The following is a 26582-nucleotide window of genomic DNA, read 5'->3' as shown; positions in this document are numbered from 1 at the left end:
AGACAGGCAACTCCCAGCAGGAGCCATCAGGTTGAGATCTCAGTAGACTCGCACCACGTGCTTTAGCAGGACCTGGCAGCCAGAAGGGAGATGCTGGTGTGTTCAGGTGGGCGGTGGGAATGACTTCTGGGAAAGTGATGCGGCTGACTCCAAGAAGGATATATGGCCAACAACACTACCAGGTCAGGCTTCCTGCGAGAGGGCCCTACCCGAGCACCTCACGTAGGATCTGGAGGCCGGAGTCCACCAACCATGGTTTCCTGTGCAATGTCGATCAACGGAAGCCAGGTGGGGAGATGGATGGAACCATTTTCCCTTTAGTTAGCTCCCTCTCCAGTTTGTTTTTCTAAATTTTGCCCGTTTTCCCCTGCTCACTGCCTGTTTCTTGAGTTTTAATCTCCGTGTCTCACTTCTCGAACTACAGCCCATGGAACAGCAGCATCAGAAGACAGTGACGAGAACTCCCCGAAAACAAAGGCTGAGTGCTCTGTGTCAAATTGCTTGGGAACCCTAAGTACCACGCTTCCCTTCCTGGAAGTGTGTGGCATATGAATGTATTGGGTAAGTATTGCATGTTCTCTAGACATACATGCGTATTTGGAAGAGCTTCCGGTTCAGCCGCAGTTGGTAAACACTACCTCTCCACTCACGACCGTGGGCCCATTCGCACGCCCCCCCTTTCTGATGACATACTGCTGGCGATCGGCTGGAACTGTAGTGTGTTACAGCCGCGTGCAAAGCAGAAGGACAAGGCTCGGTGTGCAGAAGAGGGCCCAGTGCCCCTTTTCAGGTTTGTGGCCATTCTTCCAAGGCACCAAAGGCCATTTTGGTACCAGCACATGAATTTTCCCTGAGCGTTCCTGGTATGTAACCACTAACCAACGCTACTTCTCAAGGCTGTTTCCTCCCACATTGTGACATTTTATCTTCACAGCTTGTAGGACAGACAGGGAGGAAAATTATTCTCCCTGTTTTTAATTTGGATAAAGGAGAGAACGGGCTATTGAGACAGGGTGGGAACTGGGTCTCATCTGGTTCGCTATCCTGACAGAGAATGTGGTCAGAAAGACGCTCCACTTACCTGGCTGTGCCCCACGGCCACCGCCTTCTTTTCCAGGTCCAGGGTCTGAAGAAGATGCTCCACAGCCTGGAGCAAACAGAAAGACAAACTTAGAGGAGAAGAGGGACACGAAGTAGGAGAATGCAGAAGGGAAGGTGAGGCCAGCTGGGAAAGAGACAATGACTGCACCCCTCTCTGAGCTTCGCCTAACAGCTCCAAACCACACAGGCATGTGCAGAAGAGGAGCTTGGACTAAAACACCAATTCTTCTCATTCTCAGAACAACCTCCGGCTGAGCACGGTAGTACACTCAGGGAGGCTGAGGCAAGAGGATGGTAAGTCTGAGCCCAGCCTGGCTAACTTTACAACTTTTAGACTTAGTCTCTAAATAGAAAACATAAAAAAGGACTGGATATGTAGATCAGTATGGAGACCCTGAATTCGATGTCCAGTATCACAAAATAATAATAATAATAATGATAATAATAATAAAAACCACAACTTCTGCTGGGTTGTCCCACCTCCAAATCCATTTTACAGAGGAGAAAACAAAAGGTACAGAGCAAAATGAAGAGTGTGGCTGCTATGGAAAACCGTGCGGCAGTTCCTCAAAAGCTTAAGCATAGACTCTAGCAATCACCCTTCTGTATGTGTACCCAAAGAAATAAAAGCAGGGACTCAAACAAGTATCTGTATGTCAATGTCCACAGCAGCATTATTCACAACAGCCAAAAGGTAGGAACAACACAGAGGCATCCCCTGAGGGGTGAATGGATGAAGGAAATGTGGTCTGTCCATATAATGAAACAATACTCAGCCTGAAAAAGGAAGGAAATTCTGGCCCATGCTACCACATGGACGACCCTGGAGAGCGTCATGCTAAAGTGAAGTAAGCCAGTCACCAAAGGACAGATACTGTGAGTCCACGTACATAAGTTTCCCATAGAACAGGCAGTAGAAGAGAGATGGCCAGCGACTGGGGCTGGGGATGAGAGACGAGTAGTTCATGTTTAAAAGGTATGGAGCTTCGGTTTTACAAGATGTAGAAAGTCATGGGCAGAGAGGTATTAATGACAGCACCATGCTGTAAAAGTGCTTGATGCCACCGAAATGTATGCTTAAACATAGCTAAGATGGTAAATTCTGGGTATGTTTTAATGCACACACACACACACACACACACACACACACACACAAATTTTTAAACCCAAATGAAGGTAATTCTCTAAAAATAAAAGTTGGCACAAAGGACACAGCCAGATTCTCATCGAGGTCTGCCTGTTCCACTGCAGCATCTGCTCCCTGACCTGCTTCCCCTACCTAGGAGGAGCATGGGACACTGAAGGGCACTGTTCCCCTACCGTACTCGAAGTCCCCTCGGGACAGCCAACCAGCCCTCTGCGCTTCTTTCACTGTACTTACCAGCTCCTGCCTCACCTACAAAATAGTTGCTCCATAAATGGCTCTGCTATTAACTATATCTGCCGGCAGAGAGCTCGTGCGTATTCATCGCTTGTTTCCCATCACCCTACGGCCCTCACGCACAGCAGGAGCCGAATCCTTATTACAATAAACGAGCCTGCGTTCAGATAACAGAAGTGCAACGGGAGGGGTCAGAGAGAAGGAGCCCACGCAGGAGCAACAGATCCACTCAGGTTCCTGGATGCAGGGCTGACCACATCATGAGCCCGTCCCGTGGAATCGTCGTCCCCTCGTCAAATAATCACACGGGTTGTGAACAACCGCGCCAGAGACGTGTGCCCTCAGATAAATGCCGGTCCTGCCTGGTTCCTTGGTGGCTGCCAACTCCCCTCCCACCTCCCGCTCATGTCACCCCTCATCGGTCTTCCATTCACTGAAAATCACAAAGTCTATTTTAAGCATAAACTGTCAAAAGCATAATTGCAACACTCAGGAAGCAAAAAAAGTGGGATGAGATTGGAGTCACTGAGCAGATGAGATTCGATTCCATGGGTCAGCAGCATCACAGAACACTTCCTAAGACACCCCCAAAACGCTACTTATTAAAAGTCTATGCCTAGACTGCAATCAGGAAGACAGTTTTATCTTCTGACCTCTTTAAAGAACATTCTACAACACTCCTCCAAAATTTCAGTGGTTTCACTTATTACATTTTAGCCAAAAATGTTTCAAGGGAGTTGTAGGTGGTAGAAATGCATAAAACCAATATATCTAGAATAAATATCTAGAATATAATGTCTCTTCTTTTGCACAAGAAAAAATGTAATAAAAATTGGATGGAAACAGGATGAATGGAAAAATGTATAATCCACGGCCAGTGAAATTTTTCTGTCTTGGAGGTAAACTCTAGGGTAGATGTTTAGAGAAAAACTGTCAAAACCTGGAGTTGGATTTGCCCAGCTTCAGGTCTTGGTTTTATCACCCCTAAACTGACCTCAAGCAAGTACTTTGCTTGAGCCTCAGATTCCTTGCTGGAAGAAGGGAGAAATTACGGTTCTTGTCTTGGTAGATTCTAAGGCTGTACTGCGGAGGGCTTTGCACAGAACAAGCACTCAATAAATGTTAGAAGCTATTCCATGCCCATCGTCACCAGTATTAGACAAAACTCGGTAGAGATTCTGCCGCACACAGAAGGCTTCCTTCTCTTAGCTAAACCCCAAACACTGCCAAAGAACACGGTCAGCCACCATGATAACAGAGAGCTCTGCTCCATCCCCTTGTTTTCACAGAATCCTTAAGACGTCTGTGCAGCCAAGAATTTCAGCCCTAATAAAGATGCTGTATTCTGTTCTGGTGACCTCGTCTCACAGCCAAGCAAGCACCGGAGCAAAGGATGGAGCAGGTAAATGCAAACGTGATGCTGTGTATCTGACCTCGAGCTTCCCTGCAGCGTGGAGATAATGCCCTCTGCCTGGCCCATACAGCACTTGGGAAGATTAATTAAGAATATATGAAAAGCACTTTGTAAATGACTTTGTACTTAATGGCTGTTTTGGTTACTCTGATTAATAATATTATTAGAGTGAGTGACATGCAATTGCTCTTTGTTTAGGCTAAATATCAATTATTTCATTTTGTTCAACACAATGCAATCATTATCCAGCAGCCACTTGGTAGAAAAAGACGCAGCACGAATGGGGGGTTACAAGAGAAACGTCTGCTTCGTCCTGCCCTTTACAGAATCGACACGTCCTTGGATCCAAACTGTCCAGGTAATGGAGGTTTATTGCTCAACACCAAACACCACTTTGAAGAGTAAGATATTTGCCATTTTGCTCCAAGGAAACAGCCTGCAATCTTTTTTCTAGGTCTGAGCACTGCTCGAAGGACTTACACATAACAACTCGTTTTTGTTTTCAAGTCTCTGCAATAGGTAATTGTTTCATCCAAATTTTACAGGAAAAGAAACCGAGGCCCAGTGGGAAGAAATGACTTTGCAAATGTCCACGGGCCTAGAGTGTGTGACGGCCGGGGGTCCAGAGACTTGTGAGCCTGCTCTCCACCTTTCAACACTGATGTCCAGCCCAGTCCCAATATCCACAGGCTGCGTGACCCTGAGCACTCACCCTTTCTCTGTGGTTCTCAGCTCCTTTTTCTAGAAATGGGGCGATCATACCTGTACCACAAGGGTTGTAGTGGGATTGTACGAGGGCCGTAAAGCAGCATGTAAGAGTGAGACTCCAGACTGGTGGAACAAGGAGCCTCTCCCCTTTCCCCGCAAATGATGAAAATGGATAAAATTCCCCAAGGATCAAGTTCAAAACTTGGGAAAGGGACTTAACAAATTGGGAAGCATTTATTGAAGACAGACTCCTGAACCTCAGAGGGAACAGTGAGAGTTGGTGGCAATCATGACTGGGCTCTCGCCTCCTCTTCCCTATCCCGCTCCCCAGCTCTGTCCCTGCAGAATTCCCACCATCAGGAAACAAACTGTGAAAGTTAGCAGCTTTGCTGCAGGAAGGGATTCACTTGTACAGTGCAAGGGATGAAACCAGCCCTTACCTGGGGAGAGCTGGAAACAGTCACAACCTTGGCAGCAAACAAATAGGAAGGACAATGGCATTGCTAAGACTAAAGCAGTTGTCTTGGCCACGGCAAACAACAGACCACACACAAGCCAGAAATTTAGCAAGGAGTCCTAGGAAATGGGACAGCCCACCTGGGCTGAGTTAGCATGGGTCTGGGGAACGGTATAAAAGGAGAACGGTGGGGGGGACTGTATGCTGATTGGCTCTGGAGAAGCTTCAGCAGTTCTCTTTGCCAAGGACGGCTGTTCTCTTGGGAGGACCTCTCCCCCACCTTGAGCATCTTCTGCTGGCCTTTGGCACAGACACTTTGGCTGGGAGCTCTGGTCTTCGCCTTTGCCTTGGGCATTGTCTCCTGGTTCTCTGTGTGGATTTTTCGGCTTCCAGCACTGGCCTTTCACCTGCCAGCACAGACTCTCTAGCCTCCAGCGCCGGCCCTTGGACTTTCCAGAACAGATGCTTCAGTCTTCCATCACAGATTGCTTGGCCTCCTGGTGCCACCTTGCACGGGACATTGTCATGAACTCTAGGCCTTTGGCTGGGACATTGCTATGCGATTCAGGTCCTTGGCTGGATTCGTCAGGTCTCTAGCACGTGGACAGATCTCTTGCATTTTTCTACATCTGACTCTAATAAACACTGACTGACACAAAGTTCCTATCTCTTTCTGGCTCAAACTAAACACAAGAATAAAAGAGACTGGCAGGGCCCTAGCTGTTTTTGAATATCCCTCTTTGAACAGAAGGCCAAATGCATAGGCAGAAGAGACAGAAAAGCAAAAAGTAGAGCCCCTGATCCATACAGAGATTCATCAGCAGAATGTTAACACTGCACAGATCTGAGTCTCACAGCCACCCCAGCTGACCACCAAGATACATGTATACAGGGGCTACCACTAAAGATCCAGGCTTTAAAATGAAAAGAATTTTTAAAGAACTGGTCAGAGATGTCAGTGGTCCCACACCAAAGGAAGGAAAGAGTCCAGAAATCTAGTCAACAAGTTCCTAAATAGTTATGAAAATATTAAAATCTAAAATTGCTAGACGTTTTAGCTAGGATGACCAGTTCAAATGAGTTACAAAACAGTATTGGTGGAGGTGTAATTTAGTGGTACAGTAAGTACCCAGCGTGCACAAGACCCTGGGTCAGTCCTCAGCAAACACACACACACACACACACACACACACACACACATACACACACAATATAATGACATAAAATATTTTTAAAAGACAAATTATTTTTTAAAATCAAATAGAAATCCTTCACTTGAAGAGCGAAATAATTGAAATGATAAATTCACTGAAGGAGCTTAACGGGAGATCTGACATGGCAGATGAGTTGGTGAATTTGAAGATAGATCAATAGAAACCGCCCAATTTGAAAAACCGAGATAGACAAGAATAAAGAAAAGTGAACAGTGCCAGAGACATCTATGGCAATGTCAGGGCTACCAACATTTACAAAGGAGGAAAGGAGGAAGGGGTAGAAAACAACATGAAAGGTGGTGGCTAAAAAACTGCCCAAATTTGACCACCCTCAAAGATCATCGTACTCATCACAGAAGGTCAAAGAATTGCAAATAGGGTAGATACAAAGAGATACACCCAATGTACACCACAATGAAAACGCTGAAGCCAAACACAAAGTGAAAATCTTGCAAGCAGCAAAAGAAAATAGCTCACTCTGTAAAGGGAAACATAAAAACAATCAGTGGCTAAACTTATCAACACCGAAGTCCAGAATGCTGTCGAGCACACATTAGAAGTGCTGAAAGGGGACAAAACATCCTGTCAGTCAAGAATTCTCTATCTGGCAAAAACATCCTTCAAAAATGAAGATGAAATAAAGGCTTCCCAGCAAAGACACAGATAACTTCTTGCTAGCAGATCTATCTTCCCTACTTACAGTAAAGGATGAAAGTAATGGTAGCAAAGATAAGTACAATCATTAAAGGATTAAGTAGCACCTGGAAATATGAATAGGTAAGAAATATAAAATATATATGGATATATTTCCTCTTTTCCTTTAATTGAAAAGAGCAGATTAAACAAAACTGTAAAGCTGTATTGTATTGTTGGGAGATATATACATATATATAAATATATGATGTATATTATAATAATGGCAACAAGATGGCAGGGGGAAATGGAGCTATAATGGAACAAAGATTCTATATCCTGTCAGAATTAAGTTAGTATCAATCTGAAGTAGACTGTTGTGAATTATGACCCACACTGTAAACCCTGGAACACTGGTAGGGAACCTGTGGCTTATGTGCTGCAGCAGGCATGCAGATCTCTCTCTGCGAGCATGTGAGCCAAGTCACCTCAGCCAAGGCTTGACAAATTATCAGCATGCTTACAACAGTGAGGGTCACATTAGCTGTGCAAAAGCATGCCAAATGTGAACTTTTATCTTTCAATCAAAAACTGTTTGTATCACTGCAAGCTCTGTTACTGTTTTTCTTTTAAGACAAAAGATGTTAATGTATGAGTTGATTTTTCTAAACTAAAACCTCAATATTCAGATTTAATTGCAACGGTGGCACTCTGCAATAAACAAATGGGCTTGGGGTTGCAGTTTGATACTTAGTCTATAAAAGGTTCACCATCACTGCCTTAGGACAACCACAAGAAGAGGGCACTCTAGAGGTCCACCAGAAAAATATCTAGTTTACACAAAATAAGGAAGTGAAGGAAGACAAGGATACTTAACTAGTGAACCTCTCACTCACACACTGAATTCCTCCTTCCCTAAAGATGGAAAGAATCTGTTATAAATTCTATATGCTTTGGACTGTAAAACATTGGAACAAGGCAGAAACTACACACACACACCCATACACATACTCTAGGCTGGCTAACACTAACTAGACAATATGTATAGTGATTAAAACAGTAGATCCAAACTCAAAGGGCATACCACGGTAAGTAAGAAAAGTGCTGAATACATTCTACATTCAGCACCTGGAAGGTGGACAGCTCCTACAAGGGCCTCGGAGGGACCTCTTCCCAGCAGAGGACTATTGGGATGAATTCAGAAGAAACTGGGAGGATCCACCAGATTTTGAGAAAGAGTGACAGTGGCTGCCTTTGAGAAGATGAATTGAAAGCTCTTAATTATGTTCTTCAGATCAAGTCCCCAGGGAAAGAGATTTTGTTGGCTAAAATCAATCAACACTGTAGACACTCTGAGGGGAAGAGATGGGCCCAAGGGTTTCTTTGCACCACGTCAATCAGAGACTTGGCAACTCCCGCGCCAGCCGGGTCTGGGAGGCAGCCAAAGGGAGCTGAAAGAGCTCCTTCACTGATTTGCCTGTGATTCCACCATGATAGTCACTCTGAGTGGACTTCACTGTTAGTTAAGGCATAATCTTAACCAGATTGGGTAGCTTGGGAGAGAGGAATGGGACCAACAGTAAATAGGAAAAGCAGGACCATTTGGGATTCCTGAGAATGTTCCTAGGTGCTAAAAGAGATGGGAACATCCTGAGCAGCTAGAAGTCAGCATGGGGCACTGCTTCCTAAAGGGAATTATGGAATGGGCCAAGAGGGTTTCACTTCCTTTATGATTTTTCCTTCAGCCAGCCAAAGTCTTTGATTCTACACCTCTGCTCAAAAGCCTTAGGAAGGCCATCACTCAGTATGGAAGTTACTTGTTCTAGTGTGTTTTGCTTCAGTACTGTGTCCCGTTCATCATGACACAGGTTCTTGGTTTGAGTTGTCTCAAGTTGTAGCTTACTAACCTTTCACATTATACACAGAACTTTTCTGACGCACATGCACACATATGTGGTAAAAGGCATACATTATATTTGTTTCAGGAATACAAAATACCCGGCTAGTACTCAGAAAATGAGAGTATTTCACTGGGAAACTGTCACGGCATAAAAAGATACCACATGTTAGTCATGAAGGACACTTCACCAAGCCCATTTTACACCCTACCAATGAATTCCCTCTGCTGCCGTCTAGTGTCTGATGACAGTATTGACCTTTTCTAGCTGTCAAACTTGTCGCATTAAATCCTGAGGTCTTAACTGCTCTGCACACAGAGGCCGCTGGTTTGCCCACCCGAGCACGTGCTCATGTATAATTCATGGCACATCGCATTGCCTAGTCAATGAATATTTATCAGCTTTTTCATAAGAAGCAGAATGGTGTTTCCTTTCTTCGGTACTAAATTTCTATGCTGTGGCAAATGAAATTTGTGAGCAAATATAAAAAGAATATGAAGAAACAAAAACCGCCGACCAAGTCCATTCCACTTGTAATTTTCCATTTTCCCAAGGCCTCCAGTGTATACTGAGAAGGTTTCAGCTTGGCTAGGACACAAACCTGCTGACTCATCCAGAATAGAAACACTGCCATATGCTACACCCAATGCCCCCGCAGAAAACACCCCCACACCCAACTCCAGCCCTATTTTCAACTGCAGAGGAACCCAAGACCTTTTCAATGGCTTCATTTCACAATCTCTGCAAGATCAAGTTAGGTGGAACCAAAGATAAAGAACCCCTAGGAGTCATTGGCAGAGTGGTTGATGGCAGCAAGCCAAGCAGAATTTCATGACTTCTAAACTAAGCTACCACACTGAGAGAGGATGGCCCTGTACTGCAGATGACCCTGCACTATGACCCCTCTCAGGGTGAGCTGGTACTGCCCTGTCTGCAGGAGGCATCCTGTGCCCTGGTACATAGAAGAGCCAAGGAGCCAGAGAACTGTGACTCCGGTTCCTCCTCTAGCCTTATAATTCACTGGCTGAGGACTATAGTGCTGATGGTCTCAGGCACACACAGACACACTCCTGCAAAGGTGAGGTTTCAACACAGTACAGAATCCGCATGGGTCAGTGGCTGTCACCCTGGTCTTCAAAGATGCCTATGATGTTGGTGTAGTAGTTAATATCTATTGAGCCTGTACTATAGGCCAAGCCCGTGTACAGCACATCAACTGTGCTGAAAAATTGCATCCTGAGAACACCTTGTAAAAGTAGGTATCAGTGATGGTTCCACTATAAAGATGGGGAACCTGAGACAGAAAACAGAAGTAACTTGCTTAACGCTCACATTGCCCAAGTTGGAAGTCAAATTCATTTCGAACTGACTTGAGACCTATTTTTTCAACTACCAACGCCTGAAATCCAGGCAGTGAAGTTCAAGGAACAAACCCAGGAATGCTCAGTTCTGTGGCCTCAGGAGGGTGGCTTCATTTCTAAGAGCTTTTAGTTTGTTATTTGCAAAAAGCAAGCACATAATAGCTCTTGTTTTGCAGTGCTGCTGCAGTGCAACTGGGCAATTGGGCTTTGTGAATTCTAACAAGCTCTGTAATTATTGATAAGCCTGTGGCCATTCTCAATAGAAACACTTAGTGTGAAGACTTTGGCACCAGGAATAAAGACAAGAGTTCATGGATGTATAGCACAGTTGGAGAAAGGAGACGCACGGGAGCAAAATACACAGGTAAGTACTGTGTATCCATACAATAAAAAATAATTGAATTTGGTCATGCTGTGGTGCCTTTTAGCTAGGACAATGATTCGAACTTCTAGAAGCCAGAAAACATATAGGGCATATACATAATTTCCAATAAGGATAGTGGCTACACACACATTAAAACAAAGAGGATCCCACAGAACAGAGCCAGAGCCAGAATTTGATAGCTGGACATCACCAGCTGTGCAAGACTGGAGGAGAGAGCATTGCAGGTAAGGGGAAGAGCTGGTGCAGAGGCTCTGAAGAAAACACTCCTTACAATCCCTCCGTGGAGAGCCCTGGTATAAAATTATCCCCCATGTACTTTGGACTCTGAAGCCCTCTTCATGTGGAACACCCAGCATGCTGGTGGTCAGCAGGACGCCACGGAAGATGGTGGCTTTTCACCTTGCTGCAGTCCCTTCTAGCTGGGACCTCCTGCTCTCATCACTCTGTTCTCCTTCTCCTCTTGTGCCTCCTCACACAGGGCTTGCAGAGGGCCATCGCAGTAGGTGGGCGGACGGCCTCCAAGGACATGGTGGGCAGGGTGCAGTCTGAAGCAGGGGTCCACGCCAAACCTCGTGCCATCCTTAGTACTGCCCCATGGCCTCACTCCCAGGCCCCGCCTGGCCCGGACCTCCCTCAGAGCAGCCCCAGTGCCACAGGAGCTCAGCGGAAGCATCCACAGGGCCCACACCCCTCGCACCAGCTTCACATACCTTCCTCTCATCGACTCCCTCAGGGGCTGACGTGAGTTTCTTCATCAGCGTAGGGTCCAGCACCTGGAAACGCCGACGGAACTGAGTGAGCCCCATGTGGTCAGCGTAGCCTAGGGAGGGGAAGCAGGCAGAAGAAGTCACAGAGGCCAAATGGGAAGAGCCACCCCTGTGCTCTGGACCCCAGGGAGGAGGGCGACGTCTGCTCCCTCATTGACTACTAACTTGTGCCCATGCCGACACCTCAGCTAATTTCAACAGACTGATAATAATAAAGGTCCAATAGTGTCAAACACATGAGGACGTTGCACCCCAGTGCCTTGCACAGAAGTGCTCAGAAAACGCTGGATGTTGCTGTAACTCCGGGATCAAACATGATCCTCAAAATACAAAACCTATTAATGCGCCATTGACATTCTGAAAAGGCTGGACTCTCCTCTGCCTCTCAGAAGGTCACAGAACGTGTCAATATCCAAGTCAAAAGCTCTGAGATTAGTCTTGATTTCCCCAAACCTGCTCACCCATGGCAAGTTTTGTGCACAGTACATTTTTTACTCTACGGAATGCCCTAGAGGGATGCCGCGCGGGGTGGTATTGAGGGCTTTTTAAGTCTATTTCATGGGTGGACACAGCTGCATTCTGAGGTGTGGGAAACTACAGAGAAGGGGGACTTGAAGAGCTAGAAGAGCCAGGCTTTGAAGGAGCCAGAAGAGTCTTCCAGAAGGACTTGGCATGGAAGGAAAATCTACACAGAGGCAACTATGAAGACCAGACTGAGAGTGAGGAAACACACTGAGCACTTACATGCAAGACACTAGGGTGTAACCTCCTCCTGTTTTGGATACTCTTGGACCTTTATCATTATCCTCATTTTATGAATATGAAAAGTGAGGCTCAGAGAGTTAAGTGCACCTGTCACATAGATGGTAACTGTCCTAGCTAGATTCAAACTCAGGCAATGAAAAATAATGGAGGGCCAGGGATTTAGCTCAGTGGTTCTGCCACCTGCCTCACAAGTACAAGGACCCGAGTTCAATCCCTGGTACCAAACATATAAAAATAAAAATAAAAAATAATCTAATGGAGAACAGCCAAAGATGAGAAGAGACTGGGCTGAAAAGACACATGAACTTTGATTCTAAGTATGGAGTTTGAACTTCTTTCTAAGTGTAAGGGACATGGCAGAGCCTCCATTGCTGCAGAAAGATCCTGCAAGTGGCTGAACTGGAGGAGATTTGGTGGGATCTTGCACTGATTTTGAGACTCCACCATAAGTCGAGCACATAAATCAGGAGGAAAGGCAACAAGGGGCACGGCCAGACAATCTAAGAAGTAATCCTGGGTCAGGAAGAGGCTTTCAGGCAAGCTCTGGAAAATGTGGACAGCGCAAAGACAGGGACCCAGGAGGTTACAAGCCTGCTTTGCTTTCTTAGGTCAGACTATTCTGGGTTCACATTCCATCTCTGCCCTTATTATCCCTGTAACTAGGGACAGAGGATGCCACCTCTGGGCAATTCAATCTATTTACCTAAAACATGAGGGTAGAAAGATGTATCCTCACATCCATGGTCACTGTCAGGGTGAAATCTGACGACCGTGTGAGTGAAAGTGGCTAAGGTGTACCGTGTGCTTTCCAGCTGCTCTCCCAAGCTTTCCTCCTTTATTAGCCCACGCAGCACTGGCGACTACTGGAGAGGAAAGGGAGCATGCTCTAGGGACTTGCCTGGGGTCACACGGGCAGTGGCAGTCTGGACTGTGCCCTGCAGGCTGCAGGACAGGTAATGTTTAATGAGCCTTTACCGAACAGTCATCCCTCAGTATCTGCACATCCTCCCACGTACTCTAAACCATCCCTGGATACCTTGCAATAGCTAATACGATGTGAATGCTGTATAAGTAATTGTTGTACTATACTACGTAGGTAACAGTGAATGACAAGGAAAAGGTCTGTGCATGTTCCCCACAGACGCGATCTTCTTCAGAACTCTGATCCCAGGCTGGCTGAATGCACAGGCGTGGAACCCACAGACCCGGAAGACTGACTGTGCCGGGCACTGTCCTCAGAGTTTTGTGAGAATGACTTTAGTGAGTGCTTGTATTAACATGTCCCCAGCACACAGTAGGCATTTAGAAAATAGCATCTGTCTGTATGCGTTATGCACGCACATATAGATGTATCTGTAACACGGGCACGGATTCAAATTCATAAATAATTAATGCTTGTATCTATGTATGTATGTAAATATATCTTATGTGGGTGTGAAACACAGAAATGACTTAGAGGAGGGAGGAAAAAAAGAGGAAACAAACCAGGTCTGGGAGGCAGAAATTGGAAAGTTCTTCCGTAAGACACCAACCCCTTACTCAGCTGGAAAGCTCACACTGGCTGGGTTGGGCTGTGTTTACAGAGGAGGCAGCCCCTGCAGCGAGGAGGGGAGAGACACCCAAGCGTGTACACTGGGTGCTAACGGACAGCACACCAGGGAACCCGCAAAGGCCCAGTGTTTCCCGCCTGCCATCCAGGTGGAATCGATCCACTGCAGGGGCTGAGCTGCCGGCTGGGACCACCTCACTCCTCCCCTGTGGCATTGTCTGTCTCCCTCTGCCTGTGGCTGCACACGATGTGCCCAGGGGAGTTCGAGTCTCAGCCTTGCTTCCAGCTCCTCCCGGCTTCTCTGTCAAACACTTCGTGCCAGGGTTCCACTGTGAACGTGGTGGGGGAGATGGTGCAGCGACCACAAGCGGGGCTGTTAGTGACGACAGAGACATTGCACAAACAGCACCAGCCACACCATCCTCTGGGAGACCATTTCTACCAGCTGGGGAGGGGGAATCATGTGGCAGCCTCTGGGGGCTGAGAGGCAGAGAAGAATGGGAAGGTTTAAGATCAGGCGCAGCTCCCACGGTGAGGTAGAGGTGGGTACTGAAGGCATGCGTTCGCTTCGCCTCCCTCCTTGGGTTAAAACCCCTAGACCCCCAACCCCCATCATCTCTCCAGCTGACCCAGTGCAAGCTAAGTGCCCAGCAAAAGCACCCTCAGTCCTCTCTGATGGAGGCGCCAGCCCCCTCTCCCATGATTCTGCACACATTTTGAACACCACTACTGAAAACCCAGGTTCTTTTACACCTCCTGGCCGAAGCCCCTGCTGATTCTTCTGCCTAATGTTCCCTTGCCCCCCACCACCTAGCGGGAGCTGCTTCCTCTGCCGGAAGACCTGTTTAGGGTTTTGTAACTGCTAGGAGGATTCCCCAATCTCCCAGGAACATAAATAAAGCTCCCTCCTCTAGGCATCTGTGTACTTGCTGCATCCCTGAGTGACACATATATGCCTTCCACATATTACTGTTTCCTGTGATCATGGTGATCTCTCAAACTTAATCAAGCCTCTTGAACATCAAATTAATCGAAGTATTATTCTCTATGTTAAGTCTGCTCTCTACCCAAGACAGATGAGGAAGGCACAGTCCTAGCCTTTGAGGAGCATGCAAGGAACTCCAGAAACCTCATGGGTCGGTCCAAATCCAGACTGCCTGGTCCCAGCAGTGCAACCTTGGGCTGAATGCAGTCTCTCCCTCATAGGGGTGGAAACAGCTCCTCGTACACAGTAAGTCCTCAGGTCCCTTGGCTGCCACTGGTAAACAAGCAGGTCCCAGGTTTGGAGATCAGGTCCCCAGGTGTCTCTTACCCATCCTCTGCAGACGCAGTGCCTCCAGGATGTGAGAGCCCGCAAGCTGGACCCTCAGTGCTGGGATGTCTGGGGCCAGGGGCTTGCTCGCCTCAGGCCGGTCTCCAGGCAATGGTGGTGGTGAAGACCACTGCCCACCCTTGTCGTCCAGTGCTGGGGTTGGCACCAGACAGTGGATAAAGTGCATTTGAGACCGTCTCACCAAGCTGATCAGTGCATCCTAGGGCCAAGCAGAGAGATTAGGGTTTGCTGTCAAAGGGAAATGGGGTCCCTGACACTCGCCCCACACACATTCAGCCTGGCCTGGGCACCTCTGGAGCCCCGTGTTCTACTCCAAGCTCATCTCACCTCCATCCTGATGTGTACTCATGAGAAATAAGGGACTTTATAACACCCCTAGGAGAGACAGGGAGAGTGAGGTACAGAGAGGCCAGCAGGTGGGCCCAGGACACACAGACCACCACAGAAGACCTGGGGCTGAAAAGGACTTAGTCTGAGGGCTTTCCCATTGTACTATGCTTGAGAACCTTTTCCAAAATATATTCTTCCCGTGTCACAGCCTGTTCTCACTTGGGTTCAGCCTGCCTATTGACCAACTGAACGTTCTCATCTGATAATGTTTTGGATCTACGTTAACAAATTTACATCCAGTCCTGGGTCCTGCTGCCTATCCCCAAAGAGAGACAGCAATGCAGATAGTCTGGTATTTGTCACCCTAGCCAAGGGCATGTGTGACTCCTGGGCACGTCCCACACCCCTCAATGCCATGCCAAGCCATTAAAGCTTTGGCCCCAGGCCCCAGGCCATGGCCACAGTCAAGCTTATTTGTGCCCTGGAGCCTCCATTTTCTCCTCAGACAAGTATCAGATGTGTCTTCCCCAGGGTTGCTTGGGAGGCAAGAGGTGCCTGGGGTAGTTGCCCCTCCCCAGAGGACACGAGGACCCGTGGCCTGGAATGGCATACTCCCCAGGCCGAGCCACACTCACCATCTGCAGCTTGACCTGGGAGCACGGAGTTCTTCTCCTGGCCGAGGCAAGGCTGCTGGCGAACGCCTTCCTCACCACACGGTTCCTGTGCAGGGCCTGCTGGGAGGTGCCCTCCAGACCTGCCACAGCCTGGCACACGGGTAGCAGCCTGGCACAGCCCTGGAAGAGACTTCGCAGCTCCTCCCTGGAATAGGAGGGAAAAGAGAGAGGGCTGGAGGACTCTTGGGGAGCCCTTGCCCTGTGTGGTGAGTGAAAGAATTACACCCCTTTGCTTCCTGTTCTTACCCATTTGTTCACGGTTCCTTCCGCCAAGGGAGAGTTCTCTTAATGACAAGTGCCAGCGCCTCCCTCAACTCCTCCATTCCACCAACAAGCACTCTGTCCTCCCTGACCACAAGCTTTTTCCTTTCTGCAGCAATCCTACTGAACTGGTCAGTGCCACCTTAGAGGGCACTGCCAACTTTGTGGTCCTTAGAACTGGTCTAGTGCACAGTAGGCCCTTACTGTGCGTTTCATGCATGAATGAATGTGCTGCAGGATTAATACCAATGAAATGCCCAGCCTCACGCCAAGGTGACAGCTAAGGCCTTCCTTTAGCATTCCTGCAATGGACTGGCTCTGACACAGCAAGGGCAGCCAGTTCCTAAATAAAGGTCTGCCCTGATCGACCCAGGACAGTCTGGCCTTTTGTTTGGGCAAAAAAAAAAAAAAGGACAACGCAAGCTAGAGGACCCTTTCCTCCCTAGGGCAGACTGAGACCCAGAGAAGGACCTGTGGCCCACTCCTCACCTCCCTTGGAAGCACTCAGGCATCTTTCAGAAGTCCATGTCCCACCCCCACCCTGAGTCCTGAAAATACTTTATCCACGTTCCCCAGTGCCTGACCTGACTATCCAAACTACCCCTTTGTGTTTGGGAAAAAAAAAAAAAAAAGGACAACGCAAGCTAGAGGACCCTTTCCTCCCTAGGGCAGACTGAGACCCAGAGAAGGACCTGTGGCCCACTCCTCACCTCCCTTGGAAGCACTCAGGCATCTTTCAGAAGTCCATGTCCCACCCCCACCCTGAGTCCTGAAAATACTTTATCCACGTTCCCCAGTGCCTGACCTGACTATCCAAACTACCCCGGAAATAAGCACTGCCTAAGCAGCCCCAAATGGGGTACACGTGTGGTACATGCTCAACCATGAACAAAGGCTTGGCCACGTGGACGCTAAATGGACAGTACGGGCAGGATGATGAGGGAGTACACAGGACGCAAGGGCCCCTCCCTGTGGAGAAGCGGAGGCCACCTGGGGGTGAGGCCCCCTCCATCGACCCAAGGAGAGACTCATTCACACCGGTAGCCCGGACCTCTCTGTGTGCATCGCTGTATCTGCCTGGGAGAATTGAAACCTCTGTTTTCAATGTACCATGTGACTCTAGCCAAGTCACCTGTACATTCCTAGGGACCTCAGCTCCTCAAGAATAAAATAAATGACTCTTGGACAGAAACAGTGATTTGAAACGTGAGCGTACTTTTAAAACTTTATTTATGGAAAGCTCTCCAGCCATGCAAGTCCCTGGGGTCCACCCTAGCAGCTCATGGGTGTGGCCCGGGAGTCAGAATGCTGAGCACACTGTTCCCAGGGATCTGGGGCCATTGGCTTCAGTGCCACATTCTCCTAAAAAGTACGGTTTACTCTCTAAAATTACCAAGATTTGGCTCCACAGACGGATCACACGTGGTCCCAAATGCACTGTGTCCTTCTGCCCACTCCCATGGAGCTAAGACTTCGCACATGGGAACGGGCCCCGGTCCATAAGGTTTCACCCTCCCCTTTCCCAACGCAGTGTCCCTCTCTCGGGGTGAGCCAAAGGGTTTTAAAGTAGGAAGGAAATTTACAAGGCTAAAAGATGAGAGCTTTGCATGAACCAGGCTCCTTAATAAAATGTCTGCTACCTTACACTACCCAAGCCTCACATTAAACATCCAAGCTTGGGATCATCGTGCCCATTTTATAGCTGATAAAACTGAGGTCCGGGTCATGTAGCTGGAAAGAGACAGAAGCAGAATTTGAACATGTGCCTGACTCCAAAGTCATGCTATAGTGACTGAATCTTTTGTCTGCTCCATCTATCTGACTCTTTTATGCAGGATGAAGCAAAAACAATTGAGAGGAAAGAGGCCACCTGCAGTCACTCAGGGGCCCTGGCTGCCTTGTATCCTTTGTGAGCTTGCTAACCTTCCTTTTACCCATCCCTGCCTTGATCTCTCTGCAGTGGGTGTGTTCACAGGCTCTCCTGGATTTGTGGCTTCCAGTTAACTGTATCCATAGCATCCTGAGAACTTTCCCAAGGATCACATAGACTCGAGCTGTCTCCCGGGTGTACCACACTTGCTGTGTGACTAAAGGCAAGCCTCCGTGGGGCCTCCATTTCACATCTCTAAAATGGGGCTAAGGTAAAGTGTTTATAAGGTATTTATATTATAAGGTATTTAAAAGTCACTGATGCTGATTCAAGGCCCATGGGGCAGTAAGTAAACGCTCCTTCCACACTCTTGTACCCTTCTGCCCATGCAGGACACCACCACCTCCTCTTCTCTCCCCAAGCTCCAGTCCTGCAGGTTTCCAGCGTTGAACTTCGGAGGTGCACCAGGCTTACACACACACACACAACAAGCATTTTCCATGAACTCCGAAGTGATAGCACGATCACTGCCTGCCCTTCTGGGACCAGCAGCCAGGGAATGTGGTGAGCTTTTTATAATGCTACAAAATGTGTCATTTCGATTTTACAACCCCCTGAGTTCTAGGAGGTCCATAAAAGTTGTTCCAGTCACATCTCTCAGATACTTAATAAAAGGCAAAAAGCCAAAATAAGAAGTCACAGCTTTTTTTAGCTTTTGTGCCATCTCCCCAGATGGCCAGCTTTTCTCCTTGGCTGGATTTGCTCTGGCCCTGGGGAGATACCTATACCACTCTAATTCAAGTCACAGGTCTTTAGTCCACTATATGGGGATGGGGTCCCTGACCAACCTCCATGCACCGGTTGTTTGGGCTTACAGATCCCCACAGGAATGCAACTGCAGCACCCCAAATAGCCCCATCCACCCCCAGTTCTGGCCTGGCTCACCTCTTTGACTGCTGCAGGATCTGGGGGGCACCCAGGGCTGAAAGATTGGGCTTGGCTCTGTGCAGCCAGCCCGTGAGGTCATAGCGCACGGGGTCCTGTCCAAGCTGGTGGAAAATCTCACACTGGAGGGGCTGCTCACAGGTCCGCAGGGCAGAGGTCCCTGAAAGCAGACACAACGGCATGAATGCTCGGAACATTCTGCAATCAGCTGGTGTCCCCAAGAACAGTTTCCACTTTAATGTCTTTCCAGGTAGCTACAGCTACCAGTTCAAGATGCCTACATTTCTCTTGTGTATTGAACACATTATTTCCAAAGTGGGTTCTATTCTTCTTGGCTTTCAGGATTCCTATTTGACCCAAGCATTGTCAGTACACACAATCTTCGCAAATTTTGCTATGTGTATCTCTGTACCACCTAGGCTGTGATTTACTTAATGTTTCCTTTAAATCAATATTTTCGCAAATACATTCACTTAAAAAGCAGCATATGATTGCAGGTTTGATATACAAGCTAAATTTATTTTCTAATATGTATAGAAATAAATAGCTGTTGAATAGTTTTGCTGTGTTCATTCATGTGCCACCTAAAACTGTCTTGACTATTACCAACCAAATCAAAGTACAGCATACTCTCAGAAGATGCCGGCCACATTTGATGGCAAGAACAAGGTAAGCGGAGCAAATGGGCCTGGCCTTAAATGTAGAGAAAACCTAGCTCCCTGCCATTTGTTACGGGGTACGAGGGGCCAAGCTATTTAAGTTGCTGAACCTCAGCTTCCTCCTTTGTAAAATGGAGATTAAATGACATAAATTTCCCATGGTAGCATAAGACTCCTTTAGGATGATGTGTGTAAAATAGTTTAGTATGTTGCCTGGCACATAGTAGTCACTCAGTTAGCAATAGTGGCTGTCACTACAACTGACTGCATGCAGCCTCACACTGATCCTCCCGAAGATCAGTGCTTACCTTCACACCCCCAGTGCCCAGCACTATGTTTGGCACATGTGGAGTCCAGAAATGCTTGTGGGATGAATTAATAAGTAAACAAACTGCTGGCTATGAGTTATGTTACTCTAAGCATCGTGATGCTCTCAGGCTGCGTCTCCATGTTTGGAAGAGTTGCCCCTTCCCCAGGCTGATGGTTATGATTAGTAAGGGTGGTTCCTACATCACTTCTGCAAGACCTTCCTCAGTTTTCTTCCCTGCTCTTGCCAATATTTCATATGCACCATGGGCTTCAGTCTTTCTCTCAAGACCTAATCTGCTATTTCGGAACTGTAACCATCTCAGAGATCAGAGACCTGTGTTTCTTGAACTCCTTGCAGAGAACATGCAGGCTTCCATGAGGAAAGAGCGTCTCTCGTGCCCACCACCTGGATCACCTCTAAGTTCTGGATAATTGAAGTGGCCATCAAGGGACATCTCTAGTTAAGTGAAGTGCCGCTGTGAGCCCTTCAGTGCTGTTGTCCCGGCTTCATGGGAATCACCTTCCCACAGGAGAGAACAGCATCCCACAGTTGTGAGGTGCACACCAGGCCCTAGCACCTATGGCTGTACTGTGCCTACACAGGTATCTGTTTAGGTGGCTTCTCCCCCTCCAGAGGTCTGGAAGTGGGGCTCATCAGCCATAAGGCTTCTTGACTAGCACAGAGATGGGCTCTAACAAGGATCTTCCTGTGGAAATGGTGAATACAGAAAGTAGATGTTAACGTTTGCTAAGCTCCAGGCAGACTGCCCACTCTGCTGGAAGGCTGACCCAGAGAATATCACTTTGCCTTCACTCTGCCCAGTGATGTGAGCAACCCCGGTGTGGTTTCTAGATGACACTGAACCTGAGAAAGATGAGGCGACTCTGCTAAAGATGCAGAGCTCCCCAAAGTGGGGCTGGCATGCAGATGCACAAGGCAGCTAGCATCAAAGCCTGCCTCTGTGCAGAGATGCTACGATTCTTGAAAACTGTGCTAGAAATCAGCTTGTAGGATCCAGGGCTGCTCATTTCTGTCATTCATTTCTTTCTTCTGGGATTGGTTTTCACACCATAATTTTATCCATCACAACAACATTTTGCGGGAATCCTTAGGTTTTCAGGAGAACCATGAAAACTTCTGGGAGATGGACAACTAGTTATCCAGCGTGGCTTCTGGCTTCGCTGCCTCACACAGGAGCCTGAACCCCTCAGCCGAGTCTCTCACGGCTGCTGTAGGTCACCCCTACAGTTCTGAGTGCTAATCATCCACTTCCTCTAGGCCCACCGTGCTCCCAGCCCCCTAACGAACTCACTTGCCAATGTGGGGACACAGCAAAATGTACACTAGATGAAGCCAAGGTGTCATAAAGAGCAAGCCCTGATTAGCCAGAATGCCCTATGTTTTCTGGCTGAATGAATGTTCTCATTAACTCAGAGCCTCTCAGAAAGCTTTGGAGGGAAATAACTTTTTTTAGCAAAATATCTGAGTTAATATGTCTGTGTTAGTTTGAGACAAGGGATGTAGCAGAATCTCTCCGGAAACATAGAACCTTATAACATCCTTCTTGGGTGCTTCATGGAAAAGGGACAGGGGCCACAAACGTAGCTGAATCCCTTTCTGTCCCAGCCACACCCTACAAGACGCCTTCTGTTGCCAACCTGCTTTCTGTCTCTTGCATAAAAGTTAGAATCTAGACAGTATTCCATTTGGGAATTCCATTTCATTTGATCCTGGGTCACTGAGTTTTCACGTTTATCTCTTCTAGATCAAGTACTCCTTGGGCACTTTCTCAGGCTCGGGGTGTTCCAGGTGCTGCTCAGCAGAGGTAACCATCTCCATCTAACATATCCTTATGGAGCTGGCATTCCCGAGGGAAGACGGCTGGCGAGCAGGTGTGGATGTCTAATGGTAGCCACTTCAGCGGAGAAGAGGAAAGCAGGGGAGGGAGACGACAGTGCAGATGAGAGGAGGCTAAGGTTGTGCCCGAGGTCGTCAGGGAGGCCCCGGGACTGGAAGCAGGTAAGGAAGCCCCTCATGCTAGAACGTGGTGAATACGGTACACCCACCGGCCTCCATCCTGCCTGCCGTGCCCTTCTTCCTCAAGCTCCTGTCTTGGCTGGTGGCCTTGTCCCTGACTCCCTGACACTAAAATGTCCCAGGACTGAGTCTTAGTCATCTTTTCTGCTGTCCCTCAGTGGCCTAAACCAAAATTATGGTCCTCTGTCTCCTTCATACAGATTGACCTGCCTAGATCACTGTTGTGATCACTGATGTATCTCCCAGGCAAGGACAGCAGCTGCTCACAATAGGTGCCCCATGCATATTAGCTGAATAAGCCCATGAATGAATGAGCCCACATTTGTCCTGGTCCCCGAAGCCAGTTGGGACTGATAAGGTCTGAAAGCACATTTGCTTTCCAGAATGCCTGGTGGTGTGGGGATCACAAGTTAATCCGGACAAGCCTGGTCTGGAATCTGCCTTCCGACACGCCTCCTCTGGCTTGACCTTGGACAAGCATCTCCACTTCTCTGGAGATCTGTTTCCTCCACTTGGCAATAAGACTGTCTACCTCCAGACCTGCAAAAGAATCCTACTAGACCATACAGCTGCAGCTCTGAGTATGCCACCCTGCCTGGAGTGTACGCAGTATTCCTTTAACCCCTCACATGACAGAGGAATACTCCTTGTCACCATCAACACCCTGTCCTCTCCTATAACCTTGCAACAACATGTAGCCAATGACAGAGCTCTACATACACATGACTCACCCGATCACTGCAGCAGGAATTCTAGAGAAAGAGGAGCTAGGCCGACTCCCTTCCTATCAGCTAAGACTACAGGAGTTGCTCAGCATCACACAGGAGAAAGTAGGAAACGGGGACTTGAACCTGGGCTGACGGATATCAAATCCCATGACCTCACTGTCCCAGCTGGATGTCTCAATCTCCCTTTGTTTTCCCTACCCATCACCAAACGCCATGCGTGGACTTTACCTGCCAAACACCTGCAGACTCTGCACACTTCCCTGGGGCAAGCCAGCTTCTCCTGCACCTGATCAGCCACCTTCCCGCCGTGCCTTCACGCTGCAGCCTGGGTCAACCTTCCAGAACATGAATCTGACTGTACCTCCCACGGCCTAAAGCCTTTCTGGCTTCTCACTGCCCCAGGGCAGCGGGGATGAACCTATGGCACGGGTGCCACAGTGAGATGTTGGTATCGTTGAAAGCTCTGAGACGGTCACTGTCACTGCTCCAGGGTTAAGAGTGTGCACGTCCCGCGAGGGCTCCCGCCATCACATCCCAGGTAACACCACCATCCTGTCTTGCGCTGTGCTTCCTGCACACCATTAGATGTGTGTGCAGGGGTGTCCTCTCCGCTACCAGAGAAATCAGATCTGCCTGATGCACAGATTCAGATTCCAAGCTCTGCCTCCCAGCCCTAGTAAGTGCTTGCCCAAGAGACTGCCCTTTGTCTGTGCCCCGCAAGGATAGGCGCCCTGTCGGGCCAGATCACTGCTTTATAGAACAGGACCCAGCTCACAGTAGCTGCAAAGGTGTTTGTTACATACATGAATGGATGAACACACAAATGAGTGAAAGGGTACACAGGTACACACACAGACGTTTCTGTACTCCCAGTCTCTGTGCGGGCCTTGTTAGGCCTCTCCTACCTGACATGGACAGATTCCAACACTAGGCTGGACCCAGCCACCTCCCCCTCCGTCTTGTCCCCTTACCTTTGGCCCCAGCTCCGTTCTTCTCAAAGGCTGCACGCAGACGCTCGAGCACCGTGCTGTCATGGGAGCCCTCCACCCGGACCTCCTCATCCAAGACCCAGAAAAGGCCCCTGGCGTCCTCAGTATCTCCTCCAGTGGGTAAGTGGACCTGGTGGGAGACCCAGGAGACACTGAGGAGCCCTGATCCCAACAGAGGCCAGCTGTGGGCTTTCTTCCCACCAGCCAGAAATGAGGCAGGAAAGGAGCTACCACAGTTAGCCTAGACTTACGCTCCCACTCACCCCCACGCACTCAGGGTTGAAGCCACAAAACTGTAACGACCTCCTCTCTGCTGCAAGGGATCTGAATCCTGCCTCTGTCTTTAATTCCTGTGTGGCCTTGGGCAACTTACTTGACCTCTCTGAGCCCCATTTCTGCCTATGCAAAATGGAGAGCAGAAATACCTTCCTCAGAGGGCCACAGTAAGGATTTAGTGAGGAAAAGCCTTCTGTAAATTGCATCTGTCTAGATACACACAGATAGCTGGTCTATTTGTGTATTTCAAAACATGAAAAGATTGATTCCCTCCTTGTCCCTTCCTCTTAGAACTCTCTGTATTTTTCCAAACTAAAATCTTGGAGAATGAATTTAAAAATAAAATCAGCACTCAAAGAACATTTTGGAAGAGAAAGTGAACTTGATTCAATAGCACAGACGTGGAATTTTAAATCTAGGCACTATCTTCAGCATCCACCCAAGCAACTCTATAATTTTGCTTATGGGAAACTGAGAGAGGCCTGGGGAGTTTCAAGGGCTTATGTGAAGGCCCACAAAGAAGTGGCTCGACCACAAAGAGCACTGAGTGGTGATGGAGGAAATGGGATGTGGACAGTGACCACCACTCCAGTGTGCCCAGGACCCACGGGGGCCAATATATGCAGCTTTCTGAGCTAAGACGGGGACAGTCCTGTTCACACCAGGGCAGTAGCTGGGAATGTTGTGTCCCCCGCACCCCATCAGAGCTCCATACAAGGCAAGGGACACATCCAGGGTTACACAGTGATTCCCGATGCAGAACTGCAACTGGATTCCAGGCGTCCTAGGCCTGAACCTTGGCCTTCTATGTTAGGGCTGAGATGGACAGCTGGACAAACCAGCCACTAGAAAGCACAGCCCAGTGGCCTTGGGGACTACACAACCCTTCCCAACTAGCAGTGCTGAGTGGTTTCTTTGGGCCGGGCATAGGTTCACCATCCATGGAGGGGATGAGCCAGAGAGCTCCCAGCAAGAGGCACAGCATGGCAGACACCCGGGCTTGTGAAGGAAAGGGCTTTACAAGGACAGATACAGCTCATGGTGTGCCAGCAGGAGGCCTGGAGATCAACTCCGGTTAGTGGGAGACAAGGGATGAGAAGGGCGACCTGTGGTGTCCAGTGGCAGGGGAAGGGCCAATTGTGGGACATGGCTGTGTGCCACAACCCGTGCCAGGGGTTGCGCGGACAGCATCTCACTGACAGGCATCACCCGGGGACAAGCATCACTCCCATCTTAGAGATGAGACCAATGGAGGCTCGAGAGGTAAAGGAAAGTGCCTGAGGTCCCCAAGAGTGGACCCACACCTGGCAGGTTCCAGAGCCCAAGCATTTTCTCACCAAAGTGTGAAAAATGATAAATTACAAATAATAAAATAATAAAAGTCAAGGGAAAGGGTCTAAGAGGAGGTTAAGCCAAGGTCATTCTAGGAATGAGAAGAGTGAGGTAAAGACTTTGGCATTCCACAAAACAAACAAACAAACAAAAACACAATGGCATCTGTCCCCAAGGGCCATCCCTCCCCACCACTGCCCAGGGCTCCCTGTCTTTGCCAAGCCAGCATCTTCCCACGACAGAACATCTGGAGGATCCTGAGGTACTTCAGCTCAGACCCCGGGCCCCCAATGAGTGCTTTCTAAGACTGGGACTCAGAGATAAAGCTGAGTCGTGATTCTCACCCCAAGTTCATTTCTACTCCAGATCAATCAATGCAGGACCCAGGGAGGGGAAAGGGGGTCCAAATGTGCATCTCTAACAAACCATGGGGGTGGTGTCCAGGTACAGACAGTATGAAGAATTTGGTAGTTTAAAGACTCATATCTTCCAATATTTTATTGAAAATGTCACATCTGGGAAAATTGGCCCCGAGTCCCTTGTTACCTGGGAGGGATTCTGATCCACAACAGCCACTGTAGTCCCCGGGGAGGACTCTGGGAGGTCCCAGTGCACAGGAATACCTTCCTAAAACAAATCACAGAGTGCAAAAGTTAGCTCCTTCAGTGAGCTGGGTCAGGCGGAAAACATCTGGGGTAGAAAAGGAAATGAGGACTTTCATCAATCGTCAGTTTTATTGGCCTGAGAGATGTCTAGGAGATCAGTGAAGAACACTTCTGAGTATGTCCGGGTGGGTCCCGAGGACAGGATTCTGGGCACTGCATCTGCTCTGGCTCCTTCCTCTTAGCTTCTTCCGCACTTCTTCATTTCCTGTCTGCCATGATGTTTCTGCCCTGGTGCCCACCAACTGCGGGATGAAACCTCTGAAGGCGTGAACCATTAAATAAGCCTCTCCTCCTTTAAGTTGCAGGTGTTAAGTACTTCTTTTCCCCAGCAAGGGTAAAGCTAATGCAACTTTTCGGCATTTCTTTTAAAAATTACGTTTTGAATTTGTAGTGAAGTATGTATGACATTAATTTTGCCACCTTAGTCATTTCTAGATGTTTGGGCTGCAGGTGATGAGTGCATTCACAGTGCATGCAACCTTTCCCGCTATCCGTCGCCACAGATTTTTAAAACTGAAAGTGCATGAATTGTGTATACGA

The 26582-nt window shown here is 48.3% G+C and overlaps 1 protein-coding gene across 4 annotated transcripts in view; it reads right to left on the bottom strand.

The window, feature by feature from the left end:
* Positions 1-26582, bottom strand: part of Myo18b (myosin XVIIIB) — a 278729-nt gene that overhangs the window by 136326 nt on the left and 115821 nt on the right. For all 4 annotated transcript variants that reach the window (XM_033762282.1, XM_010603683.3, XM_010603687.2 and 1 more), the window contains exons 16-22: positions 25924-26004; positions 23752-23899; positions 19047-19206; positions 15932-16115; positions 14946-15165; positions 11263-11372; positions 1082-1147 (exon numbers count right to left, since the gene is read on the bottom strand). In XM_033762282.1, the coding sequence (XP_033618173.1) occupies positions 1082-1147; positions 11263-11372; positions 14946-15165; positions 15932-16115; positions 19047-19206; positions 23752-23899; positions 25924-26004 (969 nt within the window). The remainder of the gene's footprint in view (positions 1-1081; positions 1148-11262; positions 11373-14945; positions 15166-15931; positions 16116-19046; positions 19207-23751; positions 23900-25923; positions 26005-26582) is intronic.

Source organism: Fukomys damarensis, unplaced genomic scaffold, assembly GCF_012274545.1.
Source record: "Fukomys damarensis isolate Sample0158 unplaced genomic scaffold, DMR_v1.0_HiC HiC_scaffold_12, whole genome shotgun sequence".
In the NCBI taxonomy this organism is placed as follows: domain Eukaryota; kingdom Metazoa; phylum Chordata; class Mammalia; order Rodentia; family Bathyergidae; genus Fukomys; species Fukomys damarensis.
Note: the sequence above shows the minus strand (reverse complement) of the source record. Positions and strands in the feature narration are given on the sequence as shown.